The sequence below is a fragment of the Girardinichthys multiradiatus genome, chromosome 7 (genome assembly GCF_021462225.1).
Source record: "Girardinichthys multiradiatus isolate DD_20200921_A chromosome 7, DD_fGirMul_XY1, whole genome shotgun sequence".
In the NCBI taxonomy this organism is placed as follows: Eukaryota; Metazoa; Chordata; class Actinopteri; order Cyprinodontiformes; family Goodeidae; genus Girardinichthys; species Girardinichthys multiradiatus.
Genome location: NC_061800.1, coordinates 39,494,240 through 39,516,019, shown reverse-complemented (window position 1 = coordinate 39,516,019; position 21,780 = coordinate 39,494,240). Strand labels below are relative to the sequence as shown.

Genomic DNA, 21,780 nt, shown 5'->3' with positions numbered 1-21,780 from the left:
TTTCCTGCAGCGGACAAACATCAGTTCCTGGTGATGTGCTGTTTGTCTACTTTTTGAATCAGCATTGAATGCCAACCTGATTGGTGGAGGAAGCTGTGATGATTTGGGATGCTCTGCTGGGATCATGTTCTGGTGGCTTGAATCAGGGATGGGATTTGATTTCAGCTTCTTATCTGTTCTGTTTAAGGCTGTGGTTTCTTCTAGACTGTACTTTTTTCCCGGTCATCTAATGTCCTGTCCGCCCGCTGTTCTCTAATCCTTTACTAAAACATCCCTCTTCACAATGTTTCTATTATACGCATCAACAGAACTCCATCCCACAAATCCAAAGGGAAAAAAATAATAATTTCACAGATTTAAACATATAAAACCTTTTACTTGATTCAGTTACATATAGACAAATTTAGGTAAGTTAAAAAAGTTTTTACATATGGTGTTGAGCTGGATTTTACTTCGTAATCCTGTACTTAAAGCAAGCAAATAACCAAACCTCAGAATGATTTCAGAATACTCAGTCGTGGCAGATAGCCGCTCACATTGAGCCTGGTTCTGGTTCTGCTGGTGGTTTCTTCCAGTTAAAAGGGAGTTTTTCCTCTCCACTGTCTCTACATGCTCATCCGGGAGGAGTGAATGCTGCAAGTCACTGACTGGATGCAATCTGCTGGGTTTCCTTAGATAGAAAAACTTTCAACCAATCTGAACAATAAACTAAATCTGACTGTTTGATAGTTAGGATCAATTGGAATATATGTACCCGACTTGAAAGCTATATGATTCGATTGAATTGACTTTGTAAAGTGCCTTGAGACGACATGGGTTGTGCATTGGAGCTATATAAATAAAACTGAATTGAATGGAAAAATCCAAAAACTTGACAGGAAAGGAGGAGAAAAATCAAAGAAAATAAATAATTTACTTTTGTATAGATCGAATAATGGACAATTATACAACTGATCTAAATGTGAGAGAATATATAATATAACAAATTCTTAGTGAAGTCATTGTTAAAATAAATTACACTGTTAAATTTTCATGTAAGACTTTTGGGTTCAACTTAATATTTCACAAACCTTTTCATATAGACTTCTTTGTTTAATGAATAATATGTTGTGGTTCTTTTTTCTTTGTTGCAACTGAGGTCAAAGGTAAATCATTTCACAATCTGTCAGGCCAGATTATAAAATACTAGGATTGACAGAAGGTACAGGTCCTTCTCAAAATATTAGCATATTGTGATAAAGTTAATTATTTTCCATAATGTAATGATGAAAATTTAACATTCATATATTTTAGATTCATTGCACACTAACTGAAATATTTCAGGTCTTTTATTGTCTTAATACGGATGATTTTGGCATACAGCTCATGAAAACCCAAAATTCCTATCTCACAAAATTAGCATATTTCATCCGACCAATAAAAGAAAAGTGTTTTTAATACAAAAAACGTCAACCTTCAAATAATCATGTACAGTTATGCACTCAATACTTGGTCGGGAATCCTTTGGCAGAAATGACTGCTTCAATGCGGCGTGGCATGGAGGCAATCAGCCTGTGGCACTGCTGAGGTCTTATGGAGGCCCAGGATGCTTCGATAGCGGCCTTTAGCTCATCCAGAGTGTTGGGTCTTGAGTCTCTCAACGTTCTCTTCACAATGTCCCACAGATTCTCTATGGGGTTCAGGTCAGGAGAGTTGGCAGGCCAATTGAGCACAGTGATACCATGGTCAGTAAACCATTTACCAGTGGTTTTGGCACTGTGAGCAGGTGCCAGGTCGTGCTGAAAAATGAAATCTTTATCTCCATAAAGTTTTTCAGCAGATGGAAGCATGAAGTGCTCCAAAATCTCCTGATAGCTAGCTGCATGGACCCTGCCCTTGATAAAACACAATGGACCAACACCAGCAGCTGACACGGCACCCAGACCATCACTGACTGTGGTTACTTGACACTGGACTTCTGGCATTTTGGCATTTCCTTCTCCCCAGTCTTCCTCCAGACTCTGGCACCTTGATTTCCAAATGACATGCAGAATTTGCTTTCATCCGAAAAAAGTACTTTGGACCACTGAGCAACAGTCCAGTGCTGCTTCTCTGTAGCCCAGGTCAGGCGCTTCTGCCGCTGTTTCTGGTTCAAAAGTGGCTTGACCCGGGGAATGTGGCACCTGTAGCCCATTTCCTGCACACGCCTGTGCACGGTGGCTCTGGATGTTTCTACTCTAGACTCAGTCCACTGCTTCCGCAGGTCCCCCAAGGTCTGGAATCGGCCCTTCTCCACAATCTTCCTCAGGGTCCGGTCACCTCTTCTCGTTGTGCAGCGTTTTCTGCCACACTTTTTCCTTCCCACAGACTTCCCACTGAGGTGCCTTGATACAGCACTCTGGGAACAGCCTATTCGTTCAGAAATTTCTTTCTGTGTCTTACCCTCTTGCTTGAGGGTGTCAATAGTGGCCTTCTGGACAGCAGTCAGGTCGGCAGTCTTACCCATGATTGGGGTTTTGAGTGATGAACCAGGCTGGGAGTTTTAAAGGCCTCAGGAATCTTTTGCAGGTGTTTAGAGTTAACTCGTTGATTCAGATGATTAGGTTCATAGCTCGTTTAGAGACCCTTTTAATGATATGCTAATTTTGTGAGATAGGAATTTTGGGTTTTCATGAGCTGTGTGCCAAAATCATCCGTATTAAGACAATAAAAGACCTGAAATATTTCAGTTAGTGTGCAATGAATCTAAAATATATGAATGTTAAATTTTCATCATGACATTATGGAAAATAATGAACTTTATCACAATATGCTAATATTTTGAGAAGGACCTGTATACTCTATGTTTACCCTGACGTCATCATGAGAGTACGAATATGTCCTTTCATATGCTTCTTGTCTATTACCTTTCCTGGCATGTGAGAAAACTTTACTCTCGTAAATGTTTGGGCAGCAGCATTGATTGCTGAAAGAAAAAGAAGTGTAGTATTTGTTATTTTTAAGCTTCCTGTATAAAAACTGAAAAACCCCTTAACATTCATCAGTCAGTATGAGATTCTAACAGTTTATACCCTTGTGTTAAATACCACAGTGTCACGGTAGTTATACAAAAATATGACAGAAAAATGTAGAACACAAAGTAAGTGCTTCTAAAATAGAAAAAGGAACAATTATTTCTACTGCTGTGTACTTAGATTCATTACAGAGTGAAAGTTTTGAGTATTTCTTGAGAAGATTGTCGAGCAAAATCAATTGAAGAATATGGAGAAACTTTACAAGAAGTGAAGTCCTCAAGAGCCACTCAACACAGATGAATCCTACACATGGGCTACAAGCGTCTTACCTGGGCTGAGGAGAAATGGAACTGGAGCGTTGCTCAGTGGTCCAATGTCCTCTTTTTAGTTTAAAGTAACATTTTCATTTCATTTAGAAATCAAGGTCTCAGAGTCTGGAGGAAGAGTGGAGGGGCACAGTCCAGTGTGAAGTTTTCACAGTCAGCGATGGTTTGGGTCACCATGTCATCTGCTGGTTCTGGTCCACTGTGTTTTCTGATGTTCACAGTCAACGCAGCCATCTAGCAGGACATTTTAGAACACTTTCATTCTTTCTTCTGCTGACAAGCCTTAAGGAGATGCAGATTTTTGGCAGGACTTGGCACCCACAATGCCAACTGTGCCAAAGGTTGGTTCAGTGACCATGGTGGTACCGTCTGTGATTGGCCAGCGAACTGGCCTGACCTGACATTTCTGTTTGCAACGCTTTTTTTTATTGATCTGTTACTTGGGTGTTCATTATCTGTAAGCCGTAATCATCAAAATTACAAGAAATAAATGCTTGAAATATTTCACTCTATGTAAAAAGAATCTATATTATATGTGAGTTTAACATTTTCATAGTATTCTGTTTTTAGATGTACCTGTATATGCTCAGGTAAGGCCTGCAGTCAGCTGCTGAACAGCTAAAACTATGGTTTGAAAACAGTTACCCTATTAAGAGTGATGGGTTCTGGTTCTTTAGTGTCCTCAACATGAAGCGCCGGGTTTTTCACAGCTGGAAATTTTGCCAAATTGGAAAGTTTGTGTTTTTTGTAAGTTAGGGAAAAGTGTAGGAGCCTTCTTTAAGCCAGCTGTTTGCCAGTGCACAGATAGAGGAGAGGTAGGCTTTTCCTGTCTGCCATCTTAATAGGAGGACCTTAAACTACGAAGAGGCTTTAATGGAAGATCTTAGCGGTTTTGAGTCTTTTGGGTTTTAAAACGTTAGACTTTGACGGATATTTAGATTTAAGTCAAAGTTAAGGTCACCTTTATAAAATACAAGTCAGACACCTAGTACTTTGACCCTGGAAAGTCCTTCTGCCGTGAATGCAGGGATAAGCTGAAGGACATCAAAGTAGCCATTTTGTTGGGTCAAATCTCGTATTGAACAGTGCTGCCTCAAAATCCACAATACAGGATGCACACCCAGAGGTTTTGCTGCAGAAAATCTAAAAAGACCAATTCAAAGAAACTGCACAGTATTTAATAAACTCCTGTTTAATATAGTGTAAAAATAATTCTGCTGCACCACAATGAGCAGACACACAATTATTGCTGCTGCTGTTCAGTGGACTTTTAGGTTTTTATAACTGAGTAGACTTATCTCATTGAATGTAAACTAGCTCCAACAAAACCATATCTACAGTCCTACATATGTTGCCAACCTGATCCTCAGGCATCCTCAACTCCAGACCTCAGGAGCTACTGTGCTCCAACTCGATACATCCTTGCTCCAACACACCGGAATCACATGGCTGTATTATCCCGTCAGCCTGTCATCATGTTCTGCAGAGGCCTGGTTATGGGCCATCCATTTGATTCTGGTGTATTGCAACAGGGATGCATCTAAAGTTGCAGGACAGTGGCTGTATGGGACTGGAGTTGGGTTGAGCTGCATTTATTATTGCATTAATGAGTTACAGACAACACTTTCTCACTTTGCTCTGAACATGTAGCAGTGTTCTCAAGGCAAAGTTGTCCAGACCTTGGAAGCCTTTCTAATCATTAGGAAAAGACTCTATTAACCATGACATGAGATCTTAAGGTTCCAGTTTGTTCTGTCTTTATATCATGGTAAAATTAATCAAAAGGTATCTGCTGTGTACAACTGACTGAGCTGAGGTAAGCAGTGTGACAATGTTAAATGACTCGTATTACAGTCTGATCAGTTGCATTTTTCCTTACATCTATTTTTTCTTGCTTTTAAATAAAATGTTGGTGATTTTGAATTGCGCACTGCACCCTCTAGCTGGTCTCCTCACAACATGAGCAGCCACTCTCGATGGGATAGTAATCCTATTACACGTTCTGCTGACATAGACACTGACACTTCTGCTTATGCAAAATCAGTTGGTGGGTGTGTCCTTTGTCTTTTCAGATATATGAAAACAAATCCAACTTGCTTTAATAAAAAATGAGTGCTACTGATTAAAATAATAATCAAATTAATTTAAAATCCCATTAACCTCTGCGGTGTCATTTTTTATTCACATTGTTGTTTTATGAAGCGATCTGTCATTCATTTCTCTCTATTTTTCTGACTTTGCTCATTCTTGTTAGACTCTTTACTTCCCTGCAATACTTGAAGAGTGCAAATCTACAGCTTATGACTCATCCGTTTGTGTGAGACTCATTAACTCCACTTTGTTAGACAGACTAATGTAAATAACACAGGGCTTATCAAAACCTTCCTCTAAACCCAGGAGTAAGCGCACTAATTTCTGATGAGGGTGCTTTTTTTATTTCTATGGATTGTGTAACAAATTCTTCTTCCGATGTCATTTCTTAAAAAATAAATAAAACATCTTATTTTAATATTGCAAATGTCCTAAAACCCAACCATTTCGTAAAGTGTGTTAGTTGTGGCTCACATGTAAGTTAACCTGTAAGAGAAAGTTGTTTATAAGACGCGTCCTGGATCCAAATAACAACCAAGCTGTTGGTTCCAATATGGATCTGAAAAAATATAAAGGATTATCTGAATCATTTTAAACTAAATGTTCTCTTCTAAACGAATAAATGCTTCTAGCTTTTTGTAGTTTGGATTGAACATATTAAACCCGATCATGACCGATGTGACACATGCTATCATAAAACACGTACTACAGCAGTGGTTCCCAAACTTTCTTTCCCTTGAAACCCACCTATGGAGGAAACAGGAACTGGGCTTTTGTTTGTAATGTTCGGAGAGGATGTACTATGTTCTGGAAACACTGAATAGGAAGACCTGAAGCTGCACGTTTGTTAATCCAACAAGATAAACCAGTACACAATGTACCACAAGTTCACTGCAGCAGAGGTGTTTAGTGTCCTCAAGTTAGAAAAATGGTTAATGGCATGTTGTTAAATTTGATCAGTAACCACCCACTCTGACCCACAGAAGCCAGTCAGTCAGTCAAGGTTCACAGCTTATTCAGCATCTTTACATCGCCAGGAATATCTAACATTGTCATCTTAAGATATATAAAGGGGCTGTTTTTTATGTTAAATTATGCACAAACGTTTTACAAATAATTTAAAAGCTGCCTTAAATCTGCTCATTTTCTGCTTCTTTCTCATCATTTTTGCTTTCCTCTTCCTCTTCCTGTTTTTTTTCTATGTTGCTAATGTTGAATTTCCATTACACTAACCCTCAGAGCACAGCACTTTTTTTTCATTCCCACCTCCTGTTTGTTCTCTTGTCCTTCACTGCTTTTTTCCACGTGTTTTATCAGGTCTCCATCTCCCTCCGTTCATCCTTCCATCCACACATCAACCCATCCTTCCTGCCCCTGTCTCATCAGAACACAATACAAGGAGCTGGACGCATGCGACCATCTGACAACACTCTCACTTTGTCTTCTGATGACTTTGTTACCTACTAAAAGATGAGAATGGCTCTGCACCAAGGTGAACATTAAAAAGTTGCCGGTATTTATGAAGGAACCTACTTGGTGAGACGGATAAAACACTGAGTCCAGGATCAGACTCTTTTTATGTCCTAATGTCTCCATCCATGTCTCAACCCTTTTCTCTTTAATCCTCAGAAATGTGACAGTTTAAAGTCACTCTATCGTTTCCCGTTCTGCTGTCCATCCTCTTAACGTTTCCTTCTTTCATGACCTCTCCCCACCTCATGATGAAATTGGATTGATTTCTGTCTCGAATCGACAGTTTTTCTTTGTTTTAAGTAAAACCCAGGCTACATTAGTTTGATCGGCATTTTGTCCCACTGGTTTTTTTTTTTTCTTCTTAAATTTGTCATTTTTATTCTGTTCTAACATTTCATCTGTTTGTTATAAAAGGGAGTCGGGTAAGAGGGCATTAAATAGTTCTCATTTGTACACCAGTTTGTCTAAAAACATGGATACACTGAAGCCACAGAACAGAGCCACATTCCCTCTAGTCAGAGGTGCATTCCAAAAATTCCCAACCAGGTCCATGTCCTCTGATCGAAATACAGGAAGATGTTTTTTTATCTTCTGCTTGAAGTCGGCTGCCTGTCTCTGCCTCCAGTGTTGAGTCTGGACAACATGAAGACTCACATTTAGATCTTTTTCCGAAGTGCCTTCTCATCCAACTTCTGCCACAATGCAACAAATATTTATTCTACTCAATCATAAGTAAAGGCAGACTGCCGGGTTTTACTGCTGTTTATTTGTATAAATAACCTCAGTAGTGCTCACGCAGTGAAAGGGGTTTTATGAAAGGAGCTGCATTCATTGTAATGCTTAATATAATTGAGTATAAGTAGTATACATCTGATGGTCCACTGATTCTTTGTTCTTTGTATTTCATTAGTTAACTAATGAAGATGATTTAACAATATTAGTGATTATAAACATGTTGACATGACTGCAACCAAATTCTGTATTTATCATAACTGCTTTACAATAATTTGAAAGAATAAATAAAAGTATGGAAACAGATGGTTGTGTAACTTTCTAAAAAAAAATCCCTCCTTTGATACTCTTTGTTTTTCAATATTAATAGGATTGCTGTTGTGTCATATTTTGAAGTCCTTTGAGTTGTTCCTTTGCCATGAAGTTTACATTTTCTTAGCATATACAAGGAAGATGTCTATGTGTGCAGCGCCTTGTAAAAATACTTCTACTACCTGAACATTTTGGGGGTTCTGTTGGTCACAACCTTCAGTGTATCTTTTATTGTGAGTTTTATGTGACGGGCCAACGCAAAGCTGTGAAGCGGAAAGAAAAGGATGCATGGTTTTCTACAGTCTCTACAAATAAAAAGCTAAAATGTGTGCCATATATTCAGCCCCCTAAGGTGAATACTTTGTAGATCAAACATTTACTGCAGCTATAGCCAGAAGTCCTTTGAGAAATGGCTCTACCAGCTTTGCACGTCTAGATACTGAGATTTTACCATTCTTTGCTAAACAGCTCAGTCTCAGTGAGAGTGAATGGAGACCATCTGTAAAACTCAACTTTCAGTTCTCTCCTCAATTGGATTTAGGTCTGGACTTTGACTGGGACATTCTTTCACATGAATTCGCTTGGATCTCAAGCATTTCATTGTCCCTCCGGCTGTTTAGTTCGGGTCGTTGTCCAGCTGGTAGGTGGAGCTCCACCCAGTCTCAAGTCTGCCTCAAACAGGTGTCCTTCTAGGGTTGCTCCACCCTGCCTCCCATCAACTCTGACCAGCTTCCCTGTTTTTAAGAAATGCAGCCCCACAGACTGTGTTGAGGGTTATGTTCAGTTTTGTTTTCGTGACCAGAACACCTTCTTTCACGTTTGCTGTGTCTCCTACATGATTTTTAAACAGGTCGTTTCATGGCAATCTTTAAACATTTTTTTTTGCCGCTCTTCCATTACATCCAGACACAAAGGAGTGTACAACTAGCAGGTGTCCTGTGAACAGATTTTTCCAAAATCAGCTAGATCTCTAAATGTCATTTGGTTGCATTGGATTTTATTAGATACAAATGCAGGCCACAGTTTTAAAACCATGCATAGCTTTACTTCTACATATTATGCCGTTACAATACATTTATCTGTAGCTGTTACATGGTAAAAAGTGAAGAAATTCAAGGGGTGGGTTTACTTTTGCAAGCCATGCTGTGTTTTGCTTCTCAATTTACATTCTTTTCCTATATGAGGTATAAATATCCTTACTGTTCATGTTCAGTTTTCTACATGGATTGTGCTCTGTCTGATGTGGGAATATTTACCCACACTTGTGCATTTGTTATCCTTTAATTCCTGTATTCTCTGGGCGGTGCACAGTAATATGCATCATAGTTTGAGTTAAGTTTGGTCTTGAGGCAACAGAAATATGAGGTAGATGCCAGTAACAAAATCTGTGTAGCAAATGCTTTGCTTCAAGCTCTGATAATTCTGAGAATAATGTTTTTTCCCCCACAGACGATATTGGTTGCCTTAAATGTTTGTGTCCACACAGGGACTTGGGGTTCTTAAATGGTTTTTACGGAGGCTTATTTTTATCCATCCAGTATTGTTGTTGGAATTTGGTTTTTGGGAATGTTGGAGTCACTTTCACATGCTATTGAAAAGTCTTCTGATAAATGTGGCAGTTTTACCATCACTGCTGAGTTCATTGTGGATAAGAGGTAAGCTGTGTGATCCCGGGTAGTTTTGTTGAAAGCTAGTGTATCCTTCATTCATTTATTGCAAAATGTAGGATTTTTATGGCAGTGTCCTTTAGGTATTTCCTTCTTGCTTTCCCTGTCCTTGTACCTGCAGCTTCCCGGTTGTTGCTGACCTGATGGAGACGTGCATCGACGATGTCCTCAGGGCTCCAGTTGTTCCTCCCATCACAGCTGCAGATGAGGTCCGACCGTGTGCTGCTTACGCCGCTGCTGGCGTACCTGCAGAAGATCCACTCAGTCTTGCTGGTGAGGCTTGAAAAGCCATACCCCCATCTGAAATCTTAGTGTGAAAAGGCATGAATGTCTGAGGAACACCAATTCTTACATTGGACTCTTCCTACAATTCAATACTGACTTTCCATTTAATGTACATAAAATAGACATTTCTCTTCATTAATAAAGAAAAGACCACATAAATAAACAAAATGCTCAATGCCATAAAAGAATAGGTTATGTACATATTCCCAAACACACACTCAAACAGAGAAGTATTCATGTAAAAAAGCAGCATATAATAAGCAATGTAACTTATTGATAATGTTAAAGTTGGTGTGTTTTTATGTTTGGCATTGTGCCTTCAGACGCAGCAGCTCGTTTGAAGCAGCTGGCGTTGGAGAGCAGTCCACTACTTGCGACTCCAAGAAATAATATCAACATTAATGTGGCCATGAACAACCAGGTGAGCATCCATTTCTGCTAATGCTGAGCCGTTTTTTTTGCATGAGACTTGTTTTCTTAGTACTCTGAGATCTGATCCCCACTTCCACAGGACGACTTGGTGAAACTCTCAGAGAAATGTGGTCTGAGCAGTCCAGGAAGTAGTCCGGTTGTCACCCCGCTGCGCACCCCAGAGGATCTCAAGAGCAACATCCTGAAAGCTCAAGTGGAAGCTGCTGCACTGAAGGTGAGGACCAGACTCCAGGGGAGTCGATAGGGAGAAGACAGGAGTTACAGTACTTGTGGCTTCATGGGAAATCTAATTCTGCTCACCTAGCAGTATCAAGACCTGATTATATCCAGGCAAATTAGGCTTTGCAGTTTGTTGGTGTTCAGATGTAGACTAAAGTTCATCAAAGCCAAGTTTAATGCACCAGTGTCGGTTCTTTTTAACTGAACTTTGATCAAGTTAGATTTATCGTGTTGATGTCAAGCAGCCTCTTATTGGGCAATAACTTGGTAATGCTTGAATCAAGGGATTGTTTGGCACAGGTTATGTTAAGGAAATGTTCACTCGTTTGGATGTAGCAACAGAAATCCGCATGGGATTTAACATTTTGTCCTCCAAAGTGTTTCACTTTATTTTATCTTAAATTAACTCCAGGACTGAGAGTTTCAAGTGTGCAATAAGAAAAACACACCTTAAAACTTGTCCATATGGACATGTTTTATTTCAAGCTTTCTCAGCTTATCCACATTATTGGCGTCATCTATAAAATAAAAAATCGAAGAAACTTCAGTATGTTTTCTTAATGTTTATGAATTAACTTCTTTGATTTGCTTTAAGGTTTAAACATAATTTAGAACTGTATTTCCCCCCCCACCCCCAAACTGCTGTGTGTTCCCTTGCTGCAGTCTGCAGCGCTCCCCTGTTTCTGTATGTAGATCTGTTAGGTTCACTATCTGGGCTGCAGTTTCAAAGCAAACCTGGTGGGTAAATCATTTGCTTTATTGTCAAGTGACTGGTTACACAGTGAATTACTGGTTGGGAGACGACGGCCAGAGGATTACTCGTGAGGCGACAGATGAGAGAAAGCCTCTGTAATGAATTTTTAAATTACTGCTGAGATAAGTCAGACACGTTGTCTCCCTGCTGTTTTCCAATGAGTGTTTATGGAAACGTTTAGACACATGTTTGATTTATGCTGTACCTGAGTGTTCAGGTGCAGACGTTTTGCACCCGACCACATCAGATTTACTTAGTCCTGTTTCATGTTTAATAACCAGGTAATATCTTTATGAATCAGATTTAAACAAAAAAAAACCACAAATGACTAAAATAGTTAACTTTAAGTTATATGGAAGGGTTAGTCTCCATTATTACATTTTCAGTAAAGGTTTTAATGGAAACATGTTTTTTAATCTATGTTCTGAAGTATGAAACACACAAACTATTTTACATATCTCTATATTAATTTAGATAATAAAGTACTTTTTTGGAGAAAAAGTACTGATTTAAAGTAAATAATTAATAGAAAAATGATTGATTTATCATTAAAGCAAGTGGCAGCCACTAATGACTATTAGACTTGAGATGATCTGTGATAGCCTTCGTTCTGTCATTGCATTTATCGGGGAACATCTGTGTTTCTGTGCAGGGTCATTTGGAGGAACATGTCATGGCCGTTGGTGACAAGAACTGTAACTTGCAGGAGGCCACTGCAAGGTATGCGTTTCCTAAATGTACAATGAGGAAATTTTCCAATACTTCAGATAACTAAAAGAATTATTGGAAAACATGAGAGAAAATATTCCAGAAAAAATATGCAAAATGTTTATATAATGTTCATTCAGGGTTTGTAAGCAGAAATCTGGAAGAGTGTAAAGTTTACTTTTAGCAGACCTGTAGTAACAGCTCCAGTTACTGTAGGTTAGAAGGCGAGGCTGAGGATGGCTGAAGTAGGCCGTTACTTTGTAAAAAACCTGCTCAGTTTACATAGTTTGTAAAAATCTCAGTTTTTCTCACCAAAAACTGTTGGTTTGTAAATGAAAGGTGCAAGGACAACACAAAATGTCCATGTTAGTGGGGACATTTAGTGAATTTTGAAGAATTTCCTTCCGAAGGTTTAGAGCTCACACTTTTATTGTGAATTATTTTTTAATGACTATTTATATATTTTTCCCTTAAACTGGACCCCTCCTCTTCTTATATTCTACTGAGTCATCCACTGCATTCCCAGCCAGTCTCAACACTCGCTACTGGAACGGATTAACCTCCTAAATATTCATGAGGATTCCCAGCAAAGCTCACAGCATAATGTCACTTTCAGTTCAAACTAGTAACAGAACTTCACATTTGGACTCAGAAGCTCCATACTCTGGCCCCCAAAATCAGAACAATAACACAGTAGAAAACAAGCTACATGAGTGTTATAATGTTACAGGGAGGAAAGTGGGCTTTTTTTAACCAGCAGTTAACTTTGTAGGTCATGAAATTAGTCAAATTAACAAAAAATAATGCTCATAGTCTGTTTGCAAAATTGTTAGGATATAAAAAAAAGTGTACATAAATGACTGAAAATAGTTTTAAAAAAAATATATATTTTTTATATATTTTTTAAAGCAGTAATGGGAGTTACAAGTTTGCTTTGCTGTTTTCTGGGTTAAAAGCTGAAAGGTTGGGAACCTGATATGTTCTGAGAATTTCTCAGTGCAGAAGAATCGGTTTCATCCCTTCCTGTTTCTGGAATTGAAACTAGATTGCATCGCTCGCTGCAACAACAGTGTTTGTTGTCTGTTTGCCAGGTTGAAGGTCAGTTCGGGCCGAATGGGCAGTAACTCGTCTCTTTCTGTTAGCAGCCGACCGGATCCCCAAGACTCCTGGGAGCTGCTGAAGCCGGCCTCGCCGGTCTCCTCCGCAGCAGCCAGGTCTGTGTGTTTGTTTTTCATTTTTAATATTCACTATTTTCTCTTTTCGATCAGTTCTCCTTGTAATTGTGACGACCTTTGTTCTGTACTTAAAGAGAACGTGTAGCAAGCTGGGAGTACTGAGGAGCAAACCAAGCAGCCTCAGAGAATATCTGTTTTAGGTCTTTGTGTAGAACTCTCTAAACACTAAATATAAACCAAGTCATTTTGTTAAAATATGTAAATATTCCATCCATTTATCCATCTGTTTTTTCCTGTCCAATCCCATCCATGCTTCTATCTTTTTTTCCCCCATGCGTTTGTTCTTCAGTACATTTATTTGGACCTCTTGCAGTTGTAAGTACCACTGAGAACTCAGCTAATCTGCTCATCTCTGTCAATAAAACTGAATTGAAATTAAATCTCAGATTAGGGAAAAGGAGTCCGTTTGGATTTGAAGAATCCATAGAAACCCAGTACACTCAATCTAAATGGCTTCATTAAATATAGCTAATGTTGTGATTACCCCTCGCTAAACAAATCATCCAAAGCATTTTAGGGATTGGTTAAACATGAAAATGGATAATTGGAGGGTCAAGATGATAATATCCACTTGAAACTAAAAAAACTTTTTTGTTGTATCAAATTTGTTTCAACATTTTTCTGTTATATTTGGGTATCGCCACTCAAAGCCAAATACACATCAAAACCTTAACTCTGATCCACCATCTCCTTTGCAGTCTGTGCTGACATCTGCTGGTTTCTTTGTGTAGTGCCTTTATGTGTGTTGTAGGTGAGTCACATGACCTGATTTCTGCCTGGATACTGTTGGCAAAGTGACTCACATGCCCACTAACGGTGCATGGCTCCAGGTTTATTGGTGCCGTTTAACCTGCATGCTGTTTTTCCTGAATCATTCGAGAACTTTTACTAAAAATCAACCACTCTGGTATTGACTAAGGTGTGTGAACACCTTCCAGCCCTGATCAGATTTAGTTACTATTGGCAGGCAGTCATGAAACATGCACAACATTTATTGGGTTAAAGCAGCAGTTTGCTTTCTGAACACTTGCGTGAAATCCTACAATACAAACTGTTGTTTACCTTTGTATGCTCTTGTTTCACCCTTCAGTGCTGAGAGGTTGGTGGAGGACTCAACCCCATCTGTTCCCAAGATTCCTGCTGTCAGTGAAGGCTTGGCACCAAAGGTAACTTGGTCTCGTTTAAAATGGTAACAGCGCAACTAAAACCTGAAAACTTCCAAAATTATTGCAACCCTTAGTAGACGTGCAAAAAGCTTTAAAGGAACTTCTCTTTTTGTAGCAGTATAGTTTCACATTGATAACAAACAAGACATTCATCCTAAGTTGTTTGTTTCTTATTTGTTGTCCCCCGTCCCTTTTTTAGGGACAATAGAAGACAATAGAAAATTCCTTTGGCTCAAGGCAGATGTGTGTTGATCTCCATAAATCAGGAAAGAACTGCTAGAAAATAACGTCTTACCTACATTTGTCCAAATCTAACGTTAGCAATAATTAAAGACTTTAAACAACTGAACAAGGACCTAGAATTGTCTCACTACCACATCTAGTGAGGAGCAGGGTAAGAAAGGTAAAATGTTTCCAGAGCTTACTGTTGTAGAACTTTCATTACCAATGCCCTCGTCCAAATGATCACCAGTCTGCACATCATATGGATGTTGGGCAGCTGGTAAATGTGACGATGGACCTGAGACATCTCCAGTAATGTGTCACTTGTAGAGACCTTTATGTTTCTGGGTGTCTACTGTGACTAGAAGTGGTGTTGCCACTTTATTAATTCAGTTCTCCTCTATGACAGTTTTTCAAGCAGCCACCATGGCTAATTCCTTATGTCCATTACACACCTGGCTAATAACTTTAATTATCATTTAATTATGTGAAGTTTTTGCTCATTTCTGAGTCTTTAACTGGAACCCTGGTCACATGAGACCAAGGTTGATCTTTTCAGCAACAAACCATGAATATATAGAAATACACCCCATTTCCACTGTTGGGTACAGTGAAGGGTCTGTGATGCTGTGGGCCTGTTTCTCTTCCAAACTCCTTAGCAACCATGTTGGAGTGATCGGGGAACTGAAAATCAGCCTTCTTCCAGGTCCATCTCCAACCCCAAAAGCTAAAACCTGTGGGGTCAGCTGAAGAGAAGAGCGGATACATCATACATAAGATCAAAAGAACCATCTGAGGCCTTCAGAAAGAAAATTGTAGCAGGTTATGAGTTTGGAAATAATCCTCAAAATAATTTGGAATCAGCCATTATGATGTACAAATAATAGTCTACATTTGAGGACACTCAAAACAAATGCCAAAATGCACGTTTACCCTGGAAGCAGACTGCAAGATGCTAAAAGAAGTTTCCAAAACCCCCCAAAAATCTCATCACAAGACCTACAGCAGGTTCTTTCTGCTGTTGCTACATTCATGCCTGTAGAGTCAGACTGTGCAAAAAACAATTATAGCTGAGGCAGACATGCGCCCTGTAACATGACCATGGCTCAACATGCTCGTAAATCCACCAAGGAAAGGCTGAGAATTAAGAAACTGAAAGTCCTGGCCAAGTCAAAGTCCAGATGCTGACCTCATTGACACGCTGTACATGCAAGAAACCCTTCAAACATCTCAGCAGAAAATGCTGTCTGAAGTTATTCCGGCCAAAGCGGGTAACACTTGCTATTAGGGGTGATGTGTCCTAACTTTCTCCCCCGCTCGACTTAACATGTTTATTTGTTTAATAAGTGAAACTAATTTGTTGTTTTAGATGCAATTAAATCATTTTTTTCTTTCCCGAGACAAATAAAACAACTAAAATAATAATTTGTAAAGAACTGATGATGTAATGGAGGGTCTCATTGTTTCATTCACTGCAATAGAGAGGACCAGGACTCAAGATAATCTAGGGAGATTAAGTTAGATTATGCCACTTCCATAAAAAAGGGTTTTAGTACTTTTTGCACACCTTTACTAGAGGTTGCAGTAATTTTGCAAAGGAGGTGCCTAGAGATAATACGGCTTAATTACATATACTGAATAATTAAATAAATCGATACAACAAAATGTTAGTTGGAAACAGGTAGGTTTCATTTGAAGTCTTTTTTATTAATTAAGAATGTTCTTTAATTAAGATATAGAAACAGAGTGCCCATAGCTACTGATTTTTGACCAGGTTCTGGTGCTGGTTGGATTATGGAGCTGGTCGGAAGCAAGTTCATTAGTTTTATAGGTTTTATGTTGTGGTAAAAAGGTTGTATATTCATGCAGGTTAAAGCAGAGCAGTTTGATATTCAAAACGTTGCTGAGCTGTCTGACAACCTGATTGACTTCACTGATCCGACTCCTCTTGTAAGTATCAACGTTTCTTTTCTTAATTCCAGTCATGTTCCATAAAAGACAGAGCAGGCTTCTGTGAATCAAACCTATTTAAGACCATCTCAAAGAACACCAGGGAGTGTATCCTTCTCAACATGTAGCTTATTCTTCTGGTCCTGGCAGCATGGTGCGTGCTTAAGAAGGGTAGTAGAGCGTAAGGCTGGTGTCAGGCCCAAAAGAACTCTTTCAGGCTTGTTACTACCAGATAAATTGTCTTTATTTGATCTGTATTGAGAAGCTAAGATGAGTCTTTTGGTTGTGTTCCAGCTGCCTCCAGTGCAGCATCCTAAACCTCTCCTCACACCTCGCTGGATCATTCCTGCAACAGCCGTGAGTTATTTGTTGAAATGAGAATGTTCATCTGGGATTGAAACTCATGAAACTGCTTTCTATATGCATGCTTCCTGTTTTACGCTCTGTCATTTGCAGAAGCTACATAAGAACTGACTGACCTCTGTGCTTCTTCCTCTTCTAATGCAGCCTCCCGGCATCTTTACAAATGGGCTGGTTGACATTGAACCCTCATCTAAGGTGGTCCCTCTCCTCCCCCCTCCAGAAGGGGGAGCAGTTCTCGCAGCAGCACCTGGCAACCTCGCTCACCCACGTAACGCTCTCTCTGTCAGGTACATTTATTTTCACATTAAACTCGACTACAAAAAAAAACCAATATGTATTTTAAGCTATGTGCAATTATAGGTCTGCAATTATAGTGCTTAAATTGCACAAAATGAAGAAAACATAAAATGTTAAATGAAAATAATAAAACTTTCGTATTTATTTACAAAAATATTCATACTACTCACATTGTTGTCATGCTGCCACTGCAAATCTTTTTAATTGGGATTTTACCTGAAATACCAACACAAAGTCGTGTTGTGAAAAAAAGGAAAACAGTTTTTTTCTAAATGTTCAAATCCAGCCTGTGGGGATGCCTTTCATCAGCAAGAACAGGAAAGTTGGTCAGTGTTGAGATGGATGGAGCCAAGTACAGAACAATCCTGAAGAAAAGCTGTAAACTGGGGCTGGAGATCATCTTCTACCTGGAGAACAACCTGAACACACAACCAGAGCTACAACGGGATCTTCATTGGCTGCTTTTGTTTAGCACCGTCATTGAATCTTTAAAGCATAAAGCGATGAATCTGTGTTGTCCGCGCATACCAGACAACTTAGGGGAACCAATTTTACATTGGAACTTTGTTACCAGCAGCTTTTAACAAAGACTCGTCTGGTTCACACTTCTTTAGTCGAACCTAGAAATGATAACAAAGATAAATCAATCCAACAGAGAAAGTATGGTGGCACAAACAAGGATGTTTTTGTCCTGGTTGGTGTAGATTCTCAGTCATCCATGAGACGACAGTCCTAAGTGCTTAAGTAGAGGCAACGGGACTTTTTCTCGTTTCTGTTGAGATGTCTCGCGTCTTCAGTTAGTGAGACATCTTCAAGAAACCGAACAAGTCCGGTTTCCTCTACTTAAGTTCTTAGGCTTGTTTTCCTTGGCCTGGGCCATTCTAAAAATAAAATAAAATAAATAAATCACTGTTACAGAAACTAAAGGCTTTCATAATGATTGTGAAACAGGAAATGTCTGTTTCATCCACGAAGTTGCTCCTGCATGTCGGATGTAATCATATAACTGCCCTCTTGTTTCCCTACAGCTACGCGGTTGAGCCGCCTGTCTCGGAGGACGGCGCCAAACCCAGAGGCCTCCTGACCACCGAGCTCTGATGATCATCTACCTGCCACTTCACTGAATCCATCCAAGCTGATCAGATCTCCTCTTGTGACATCAGCATCTTCTAGTGGTGTTAACGACGGACATTAAGGTGGAGCTAAAACCTGAAAACAGAAGTAAAGACACTACAAAGAGACTCGGTTATGATCGAGAACTGGCTTCAGTGGTAGATACTTAAACTTTTGAGTTGTAGCCGTGATGTTTAGGACCACTGGATCTCTGAGCTGCTCCAGGACATTGAATGAAGGACTGACCTGAACCTCAAATGTTGACTTCTTAGTTTTGTAGCACACCACCTTTTTTTTGTGTTTTTTTAAACAAAGCAACATGTGGGAGTTATTTGTTGCAGCCACTGGATGCGAAAACCTCACTGGATTTTCTTTGCAACACTGGACTTTTCAAAGGAATTTGAGGAAAGATGGTAGTTTTACTGTATTATTGGTTGTTTTTGTTTTAAAATGCCCATTCCTGGATGTTTGAGTAGCACCAGAAAAGAAGAGCTCTGCCTCTATTTTTGGATCCAGTCTAGTAAGCTTTATCATAACCACTAATTTTAAGTTTTATAATTTTTTATAAAAATTTCACCTTCTTTTAAATCCACAATTTCCATATATTTCATTTATCAGGCACACGTATTGTAGCTTGTAAATCAGGCATCTAAATGCCAGAAGCTGTTGACAAGCTGTGACGACGGGACTGCGTGGACTTGACCTCTGTCCTAACATGTTGTAGCTTCTCTCATGCCTTATATGAAATGAATGTGTCATCCAAGAATGCTGAAAATGCCACAGTACAAATTTATTTCTGTCTGATGCTGTTTAAATTCACAACAGCTGAGGTTTGTCTGCTGAGGGGAAAATAAACGTGTGAAATATTTTAAGGCGGGTTTTTTACACGGTGAAAGTTGATTTTCTTTTAGACTGTTTGAGTCAGGAAGTTTTAGGGGTGCAACGGTACATAATGCACAGCTTCTCGGTTTTATGTTTAATGCTACCACATTGTGATTTTATGGCAAGCCATTCTGCCCTGTAATCAAAAATGCACCTCTCTTCAGTTACCATTTTTCAGATCCTCCCGGGCTATTATGATTTAAAAATGACTTGCCATAAAATAGTCTTTGTTAAGCCACAAAGCAAGTAAGTGCACAATTATATGACTATTGGGCTTGCCCTATTTTGCCACTTCTTATTGCTGTGGTATCATCGGAAACAGCAGCTCTCTGTGCTTTTGACAGACAAACAAGCAGGTTTGTCTTATTAGTCATTAGTAAAAGCTATTCTTGCATTGGTTCGGTGTGGCTTGCTTTCGATTGTAGCCTAATCTTCAAATTTATTTTTAACATTTGACAGAAAGCAATAAAAATCAATGTGTGCACCCTCTTCTGGTTGAGAGCAGTGGTCACCTGTGACTGACTCCTTCACCTGTAACACCTCGGTTCAGATACACGTACTGCTACACCCCTGCAAAGTTTTGACACTGACTGTTTTTTTTTACTACAGTAACTCACTTCAGTGATATGTAAACATTTTCAGTACGATAAAACAGACATCTACTGTAGTAGATAATTTATACTGTCAATGTTCAAATTTTATATGTTTAAGAACTATTTTAGCAAAATGTTGCTGTAGATAAGTAGTGTGTATATATATATATATATATATATATATATACACAGGGGTTGGACAATGAAACTGAAACACCTGTCATTTTAGTGTGGGAAGTTTCATGGGTAAATTGGACCAGCCTGGTAGCCAGTCTTCATTGATTGCACATTGCACCAGTAAGAGCAGAGTGTGAAGGTTCAATTAACAGGGTAAGAGAACAGTTTTGCTCAAAATATTGAAATGCACACAACATTATGGGTGACATACCAGAGTTCAAAAGAGGACAAATTGTTGGTGCACGTCTTGCTGGTGCATCTGTGACCAAGACAGCAAGTCTTTGTGATGTATCAAGAGCCACGGTATCCAGGGTAATGTCAGCATACCACCAAGAAGGACGAACCACATCCAACAGGATTAACTGTGGACACAAGAGGAAGCTGTCTGAAAGGGATGTTCGGGTGCTAACCCGGATTGTATCCAAAAAACATAAAACCACGGCTGCCCAAATCACGGCAGAATTAAATGTGCACCTCAACTCTCCTGTTTCCACCAGAACTGTCCGTCAGGAGCTCCACAGGGTCAATATACACGGCCGGGCTGCTATAGCCAAACCTTTGGTCACTCATGCCAATGCCAAACGTTGGTTTCAATGGTGCAAGGAGCGCAAATCTTGGACTGTGGACAATATGAAACATGTATTGTTCTCTGATGAATCCACCTTTACTGTTTTCCCCACATCCGGGAGAGTTACGGTGTGGAGAAGCCCCAAAGAAGCGTACCACCCAGACTGTTTCATGCCCAGAGTGAAGCATGGGGGTGGATCAGTGATGGTTTGGGCTGCCATATCATGGCATTCCCTTGGTCCAATACTTGTGTTAGATGGGCCACTGCCAAGGACTACCGAACCATTCTTGAGGACCATGTGCGTCCAATGGTTCAAACATTGTATCCTGAAGGCGGTGCCGTGTATCAGGATGACAATGCACCAATACACACAGCAAGACTGGTGAAAGATTGGTTTGATGAACATGAAAGTGAAGTTGAACATCTCCCATGGCCTGCACAGTCACCAGATCTAAATATTATTGAGCCACTTTGGGGTGTTTTGGAGGAGCGAGTCAGGAAACGTTTTCCTCCACCAGTATCACGTAGTGACCTGGCCACTATCCTGCAAGAAGAATGGCTTAAAATCCCTCTGACCACTGTGCAGGACTTGTATATGTCATTCCCAAGACGAATTGACGCTGTATTGGCCACAAAAGGAGGCCCTACACCATACTAATAAATTATTGTGGTCTAAAACCAGGTGTTTCAGTTTCATTGTCCAACCCCTGTATATATTACGGATTTTCAGCCTTGCAGATATGCGTAACTGGAAAAAGTCAATTCTCAAATGGTATAAATGTTTTTATTTTTTCTGTATTATTGGATCATGATTCAGTAAAGCCTTGGTACAGTAGAAAATGGCTACTGCTCATTCTTTCATGTTGGTACCACCACCGTGCTCGACACTTGGTACTTGCTGCATTAGAAAGCACTGCCTTCTCTTGCTTTTTCAACGTTTGATCATTTACATGTTCCCTTCTTTTACGGTGTTCCTACATAGATTTATAAAGTATTTTGATTTGTACAACCAATCAGAGGATAAAAATAAAATTTTCTAAAATTCGTTGCTTAATCAACATGGGTTTCTCACTTTTGGTGCATTTTCACCAATTGTGATGTGACCTTTCCTTATTAAATCTTGAAGTGAATCTTGAACCCAAAGATATCTGGTCTTTCATAATTCTATCTATCTGTCTGTCTGTGTATTTATCTCATCTATAAATAAAGGTTTTAGGCAGGT

The 21,780-nt window shown here is 39.4% G+C and overlaps 1 protein-coding gene across 7 annotated transcripts in view; it reads left to right on the top strand.

The window, feature by feature from the left end:
* The window catches only part of epb41l5 (erythrocyte membrane protein band 4.1 like 5), a 53,642-nt gene extending 33,933 nt beyond the window's left edge, over positions 1-19,709 (top strand). For 4 of the 7 annotated variants that reach the window (XM_047370179.1, XM_047370181.1, XM_047370176.1 and 1 more), the window contains 10 exons: positions 9,716-9,867; positions 10,203-10,300; positions 10,391-10,525; positions 11,937-12,004; positions 13,084-13,206; positions 14,318-14,393; positions 16,485-16,565; positions 16,860-16,922; positions 17,073-17,215; positions 18,254-19,709. In XM_047370179.1, coding sequence (XP_047226135.1) covers positions 9,716-9,867; positions 10,203-10,300; positions 10,391-10,525; positions 11,937-12,004; positions 13,084-13,206; positions 14,318-14,393; positions 16,485-16,565; positions 16,860-16,922; positions 17,073-17,215; positions 18,254-18,323 — 1,009 coding nt within the window. In that variant the 3' untranslated portion in view covers positions 18,324-19,709. Of the gene's footprint in view, positions 1-9,715; positions 9,868-10,202; positions 10,301-10,390; positions 10,526-11,936; positions 12,005-13,083; positions 13,207-14,317; positions 14,394-16,484; positions 16,566-16,597; positions 16,720-16,859; positions 16,923-17,072; positions 17,216-18,253 lie in introns of those variants that run through there. The other 3 variants (XM_047370178.1, XM_047370177.1, XR_007038958.1) reach the window with 3 other exon arrangements.
* Positions 19,710-21,780: the final 2,071 nt, after the last annotated feature.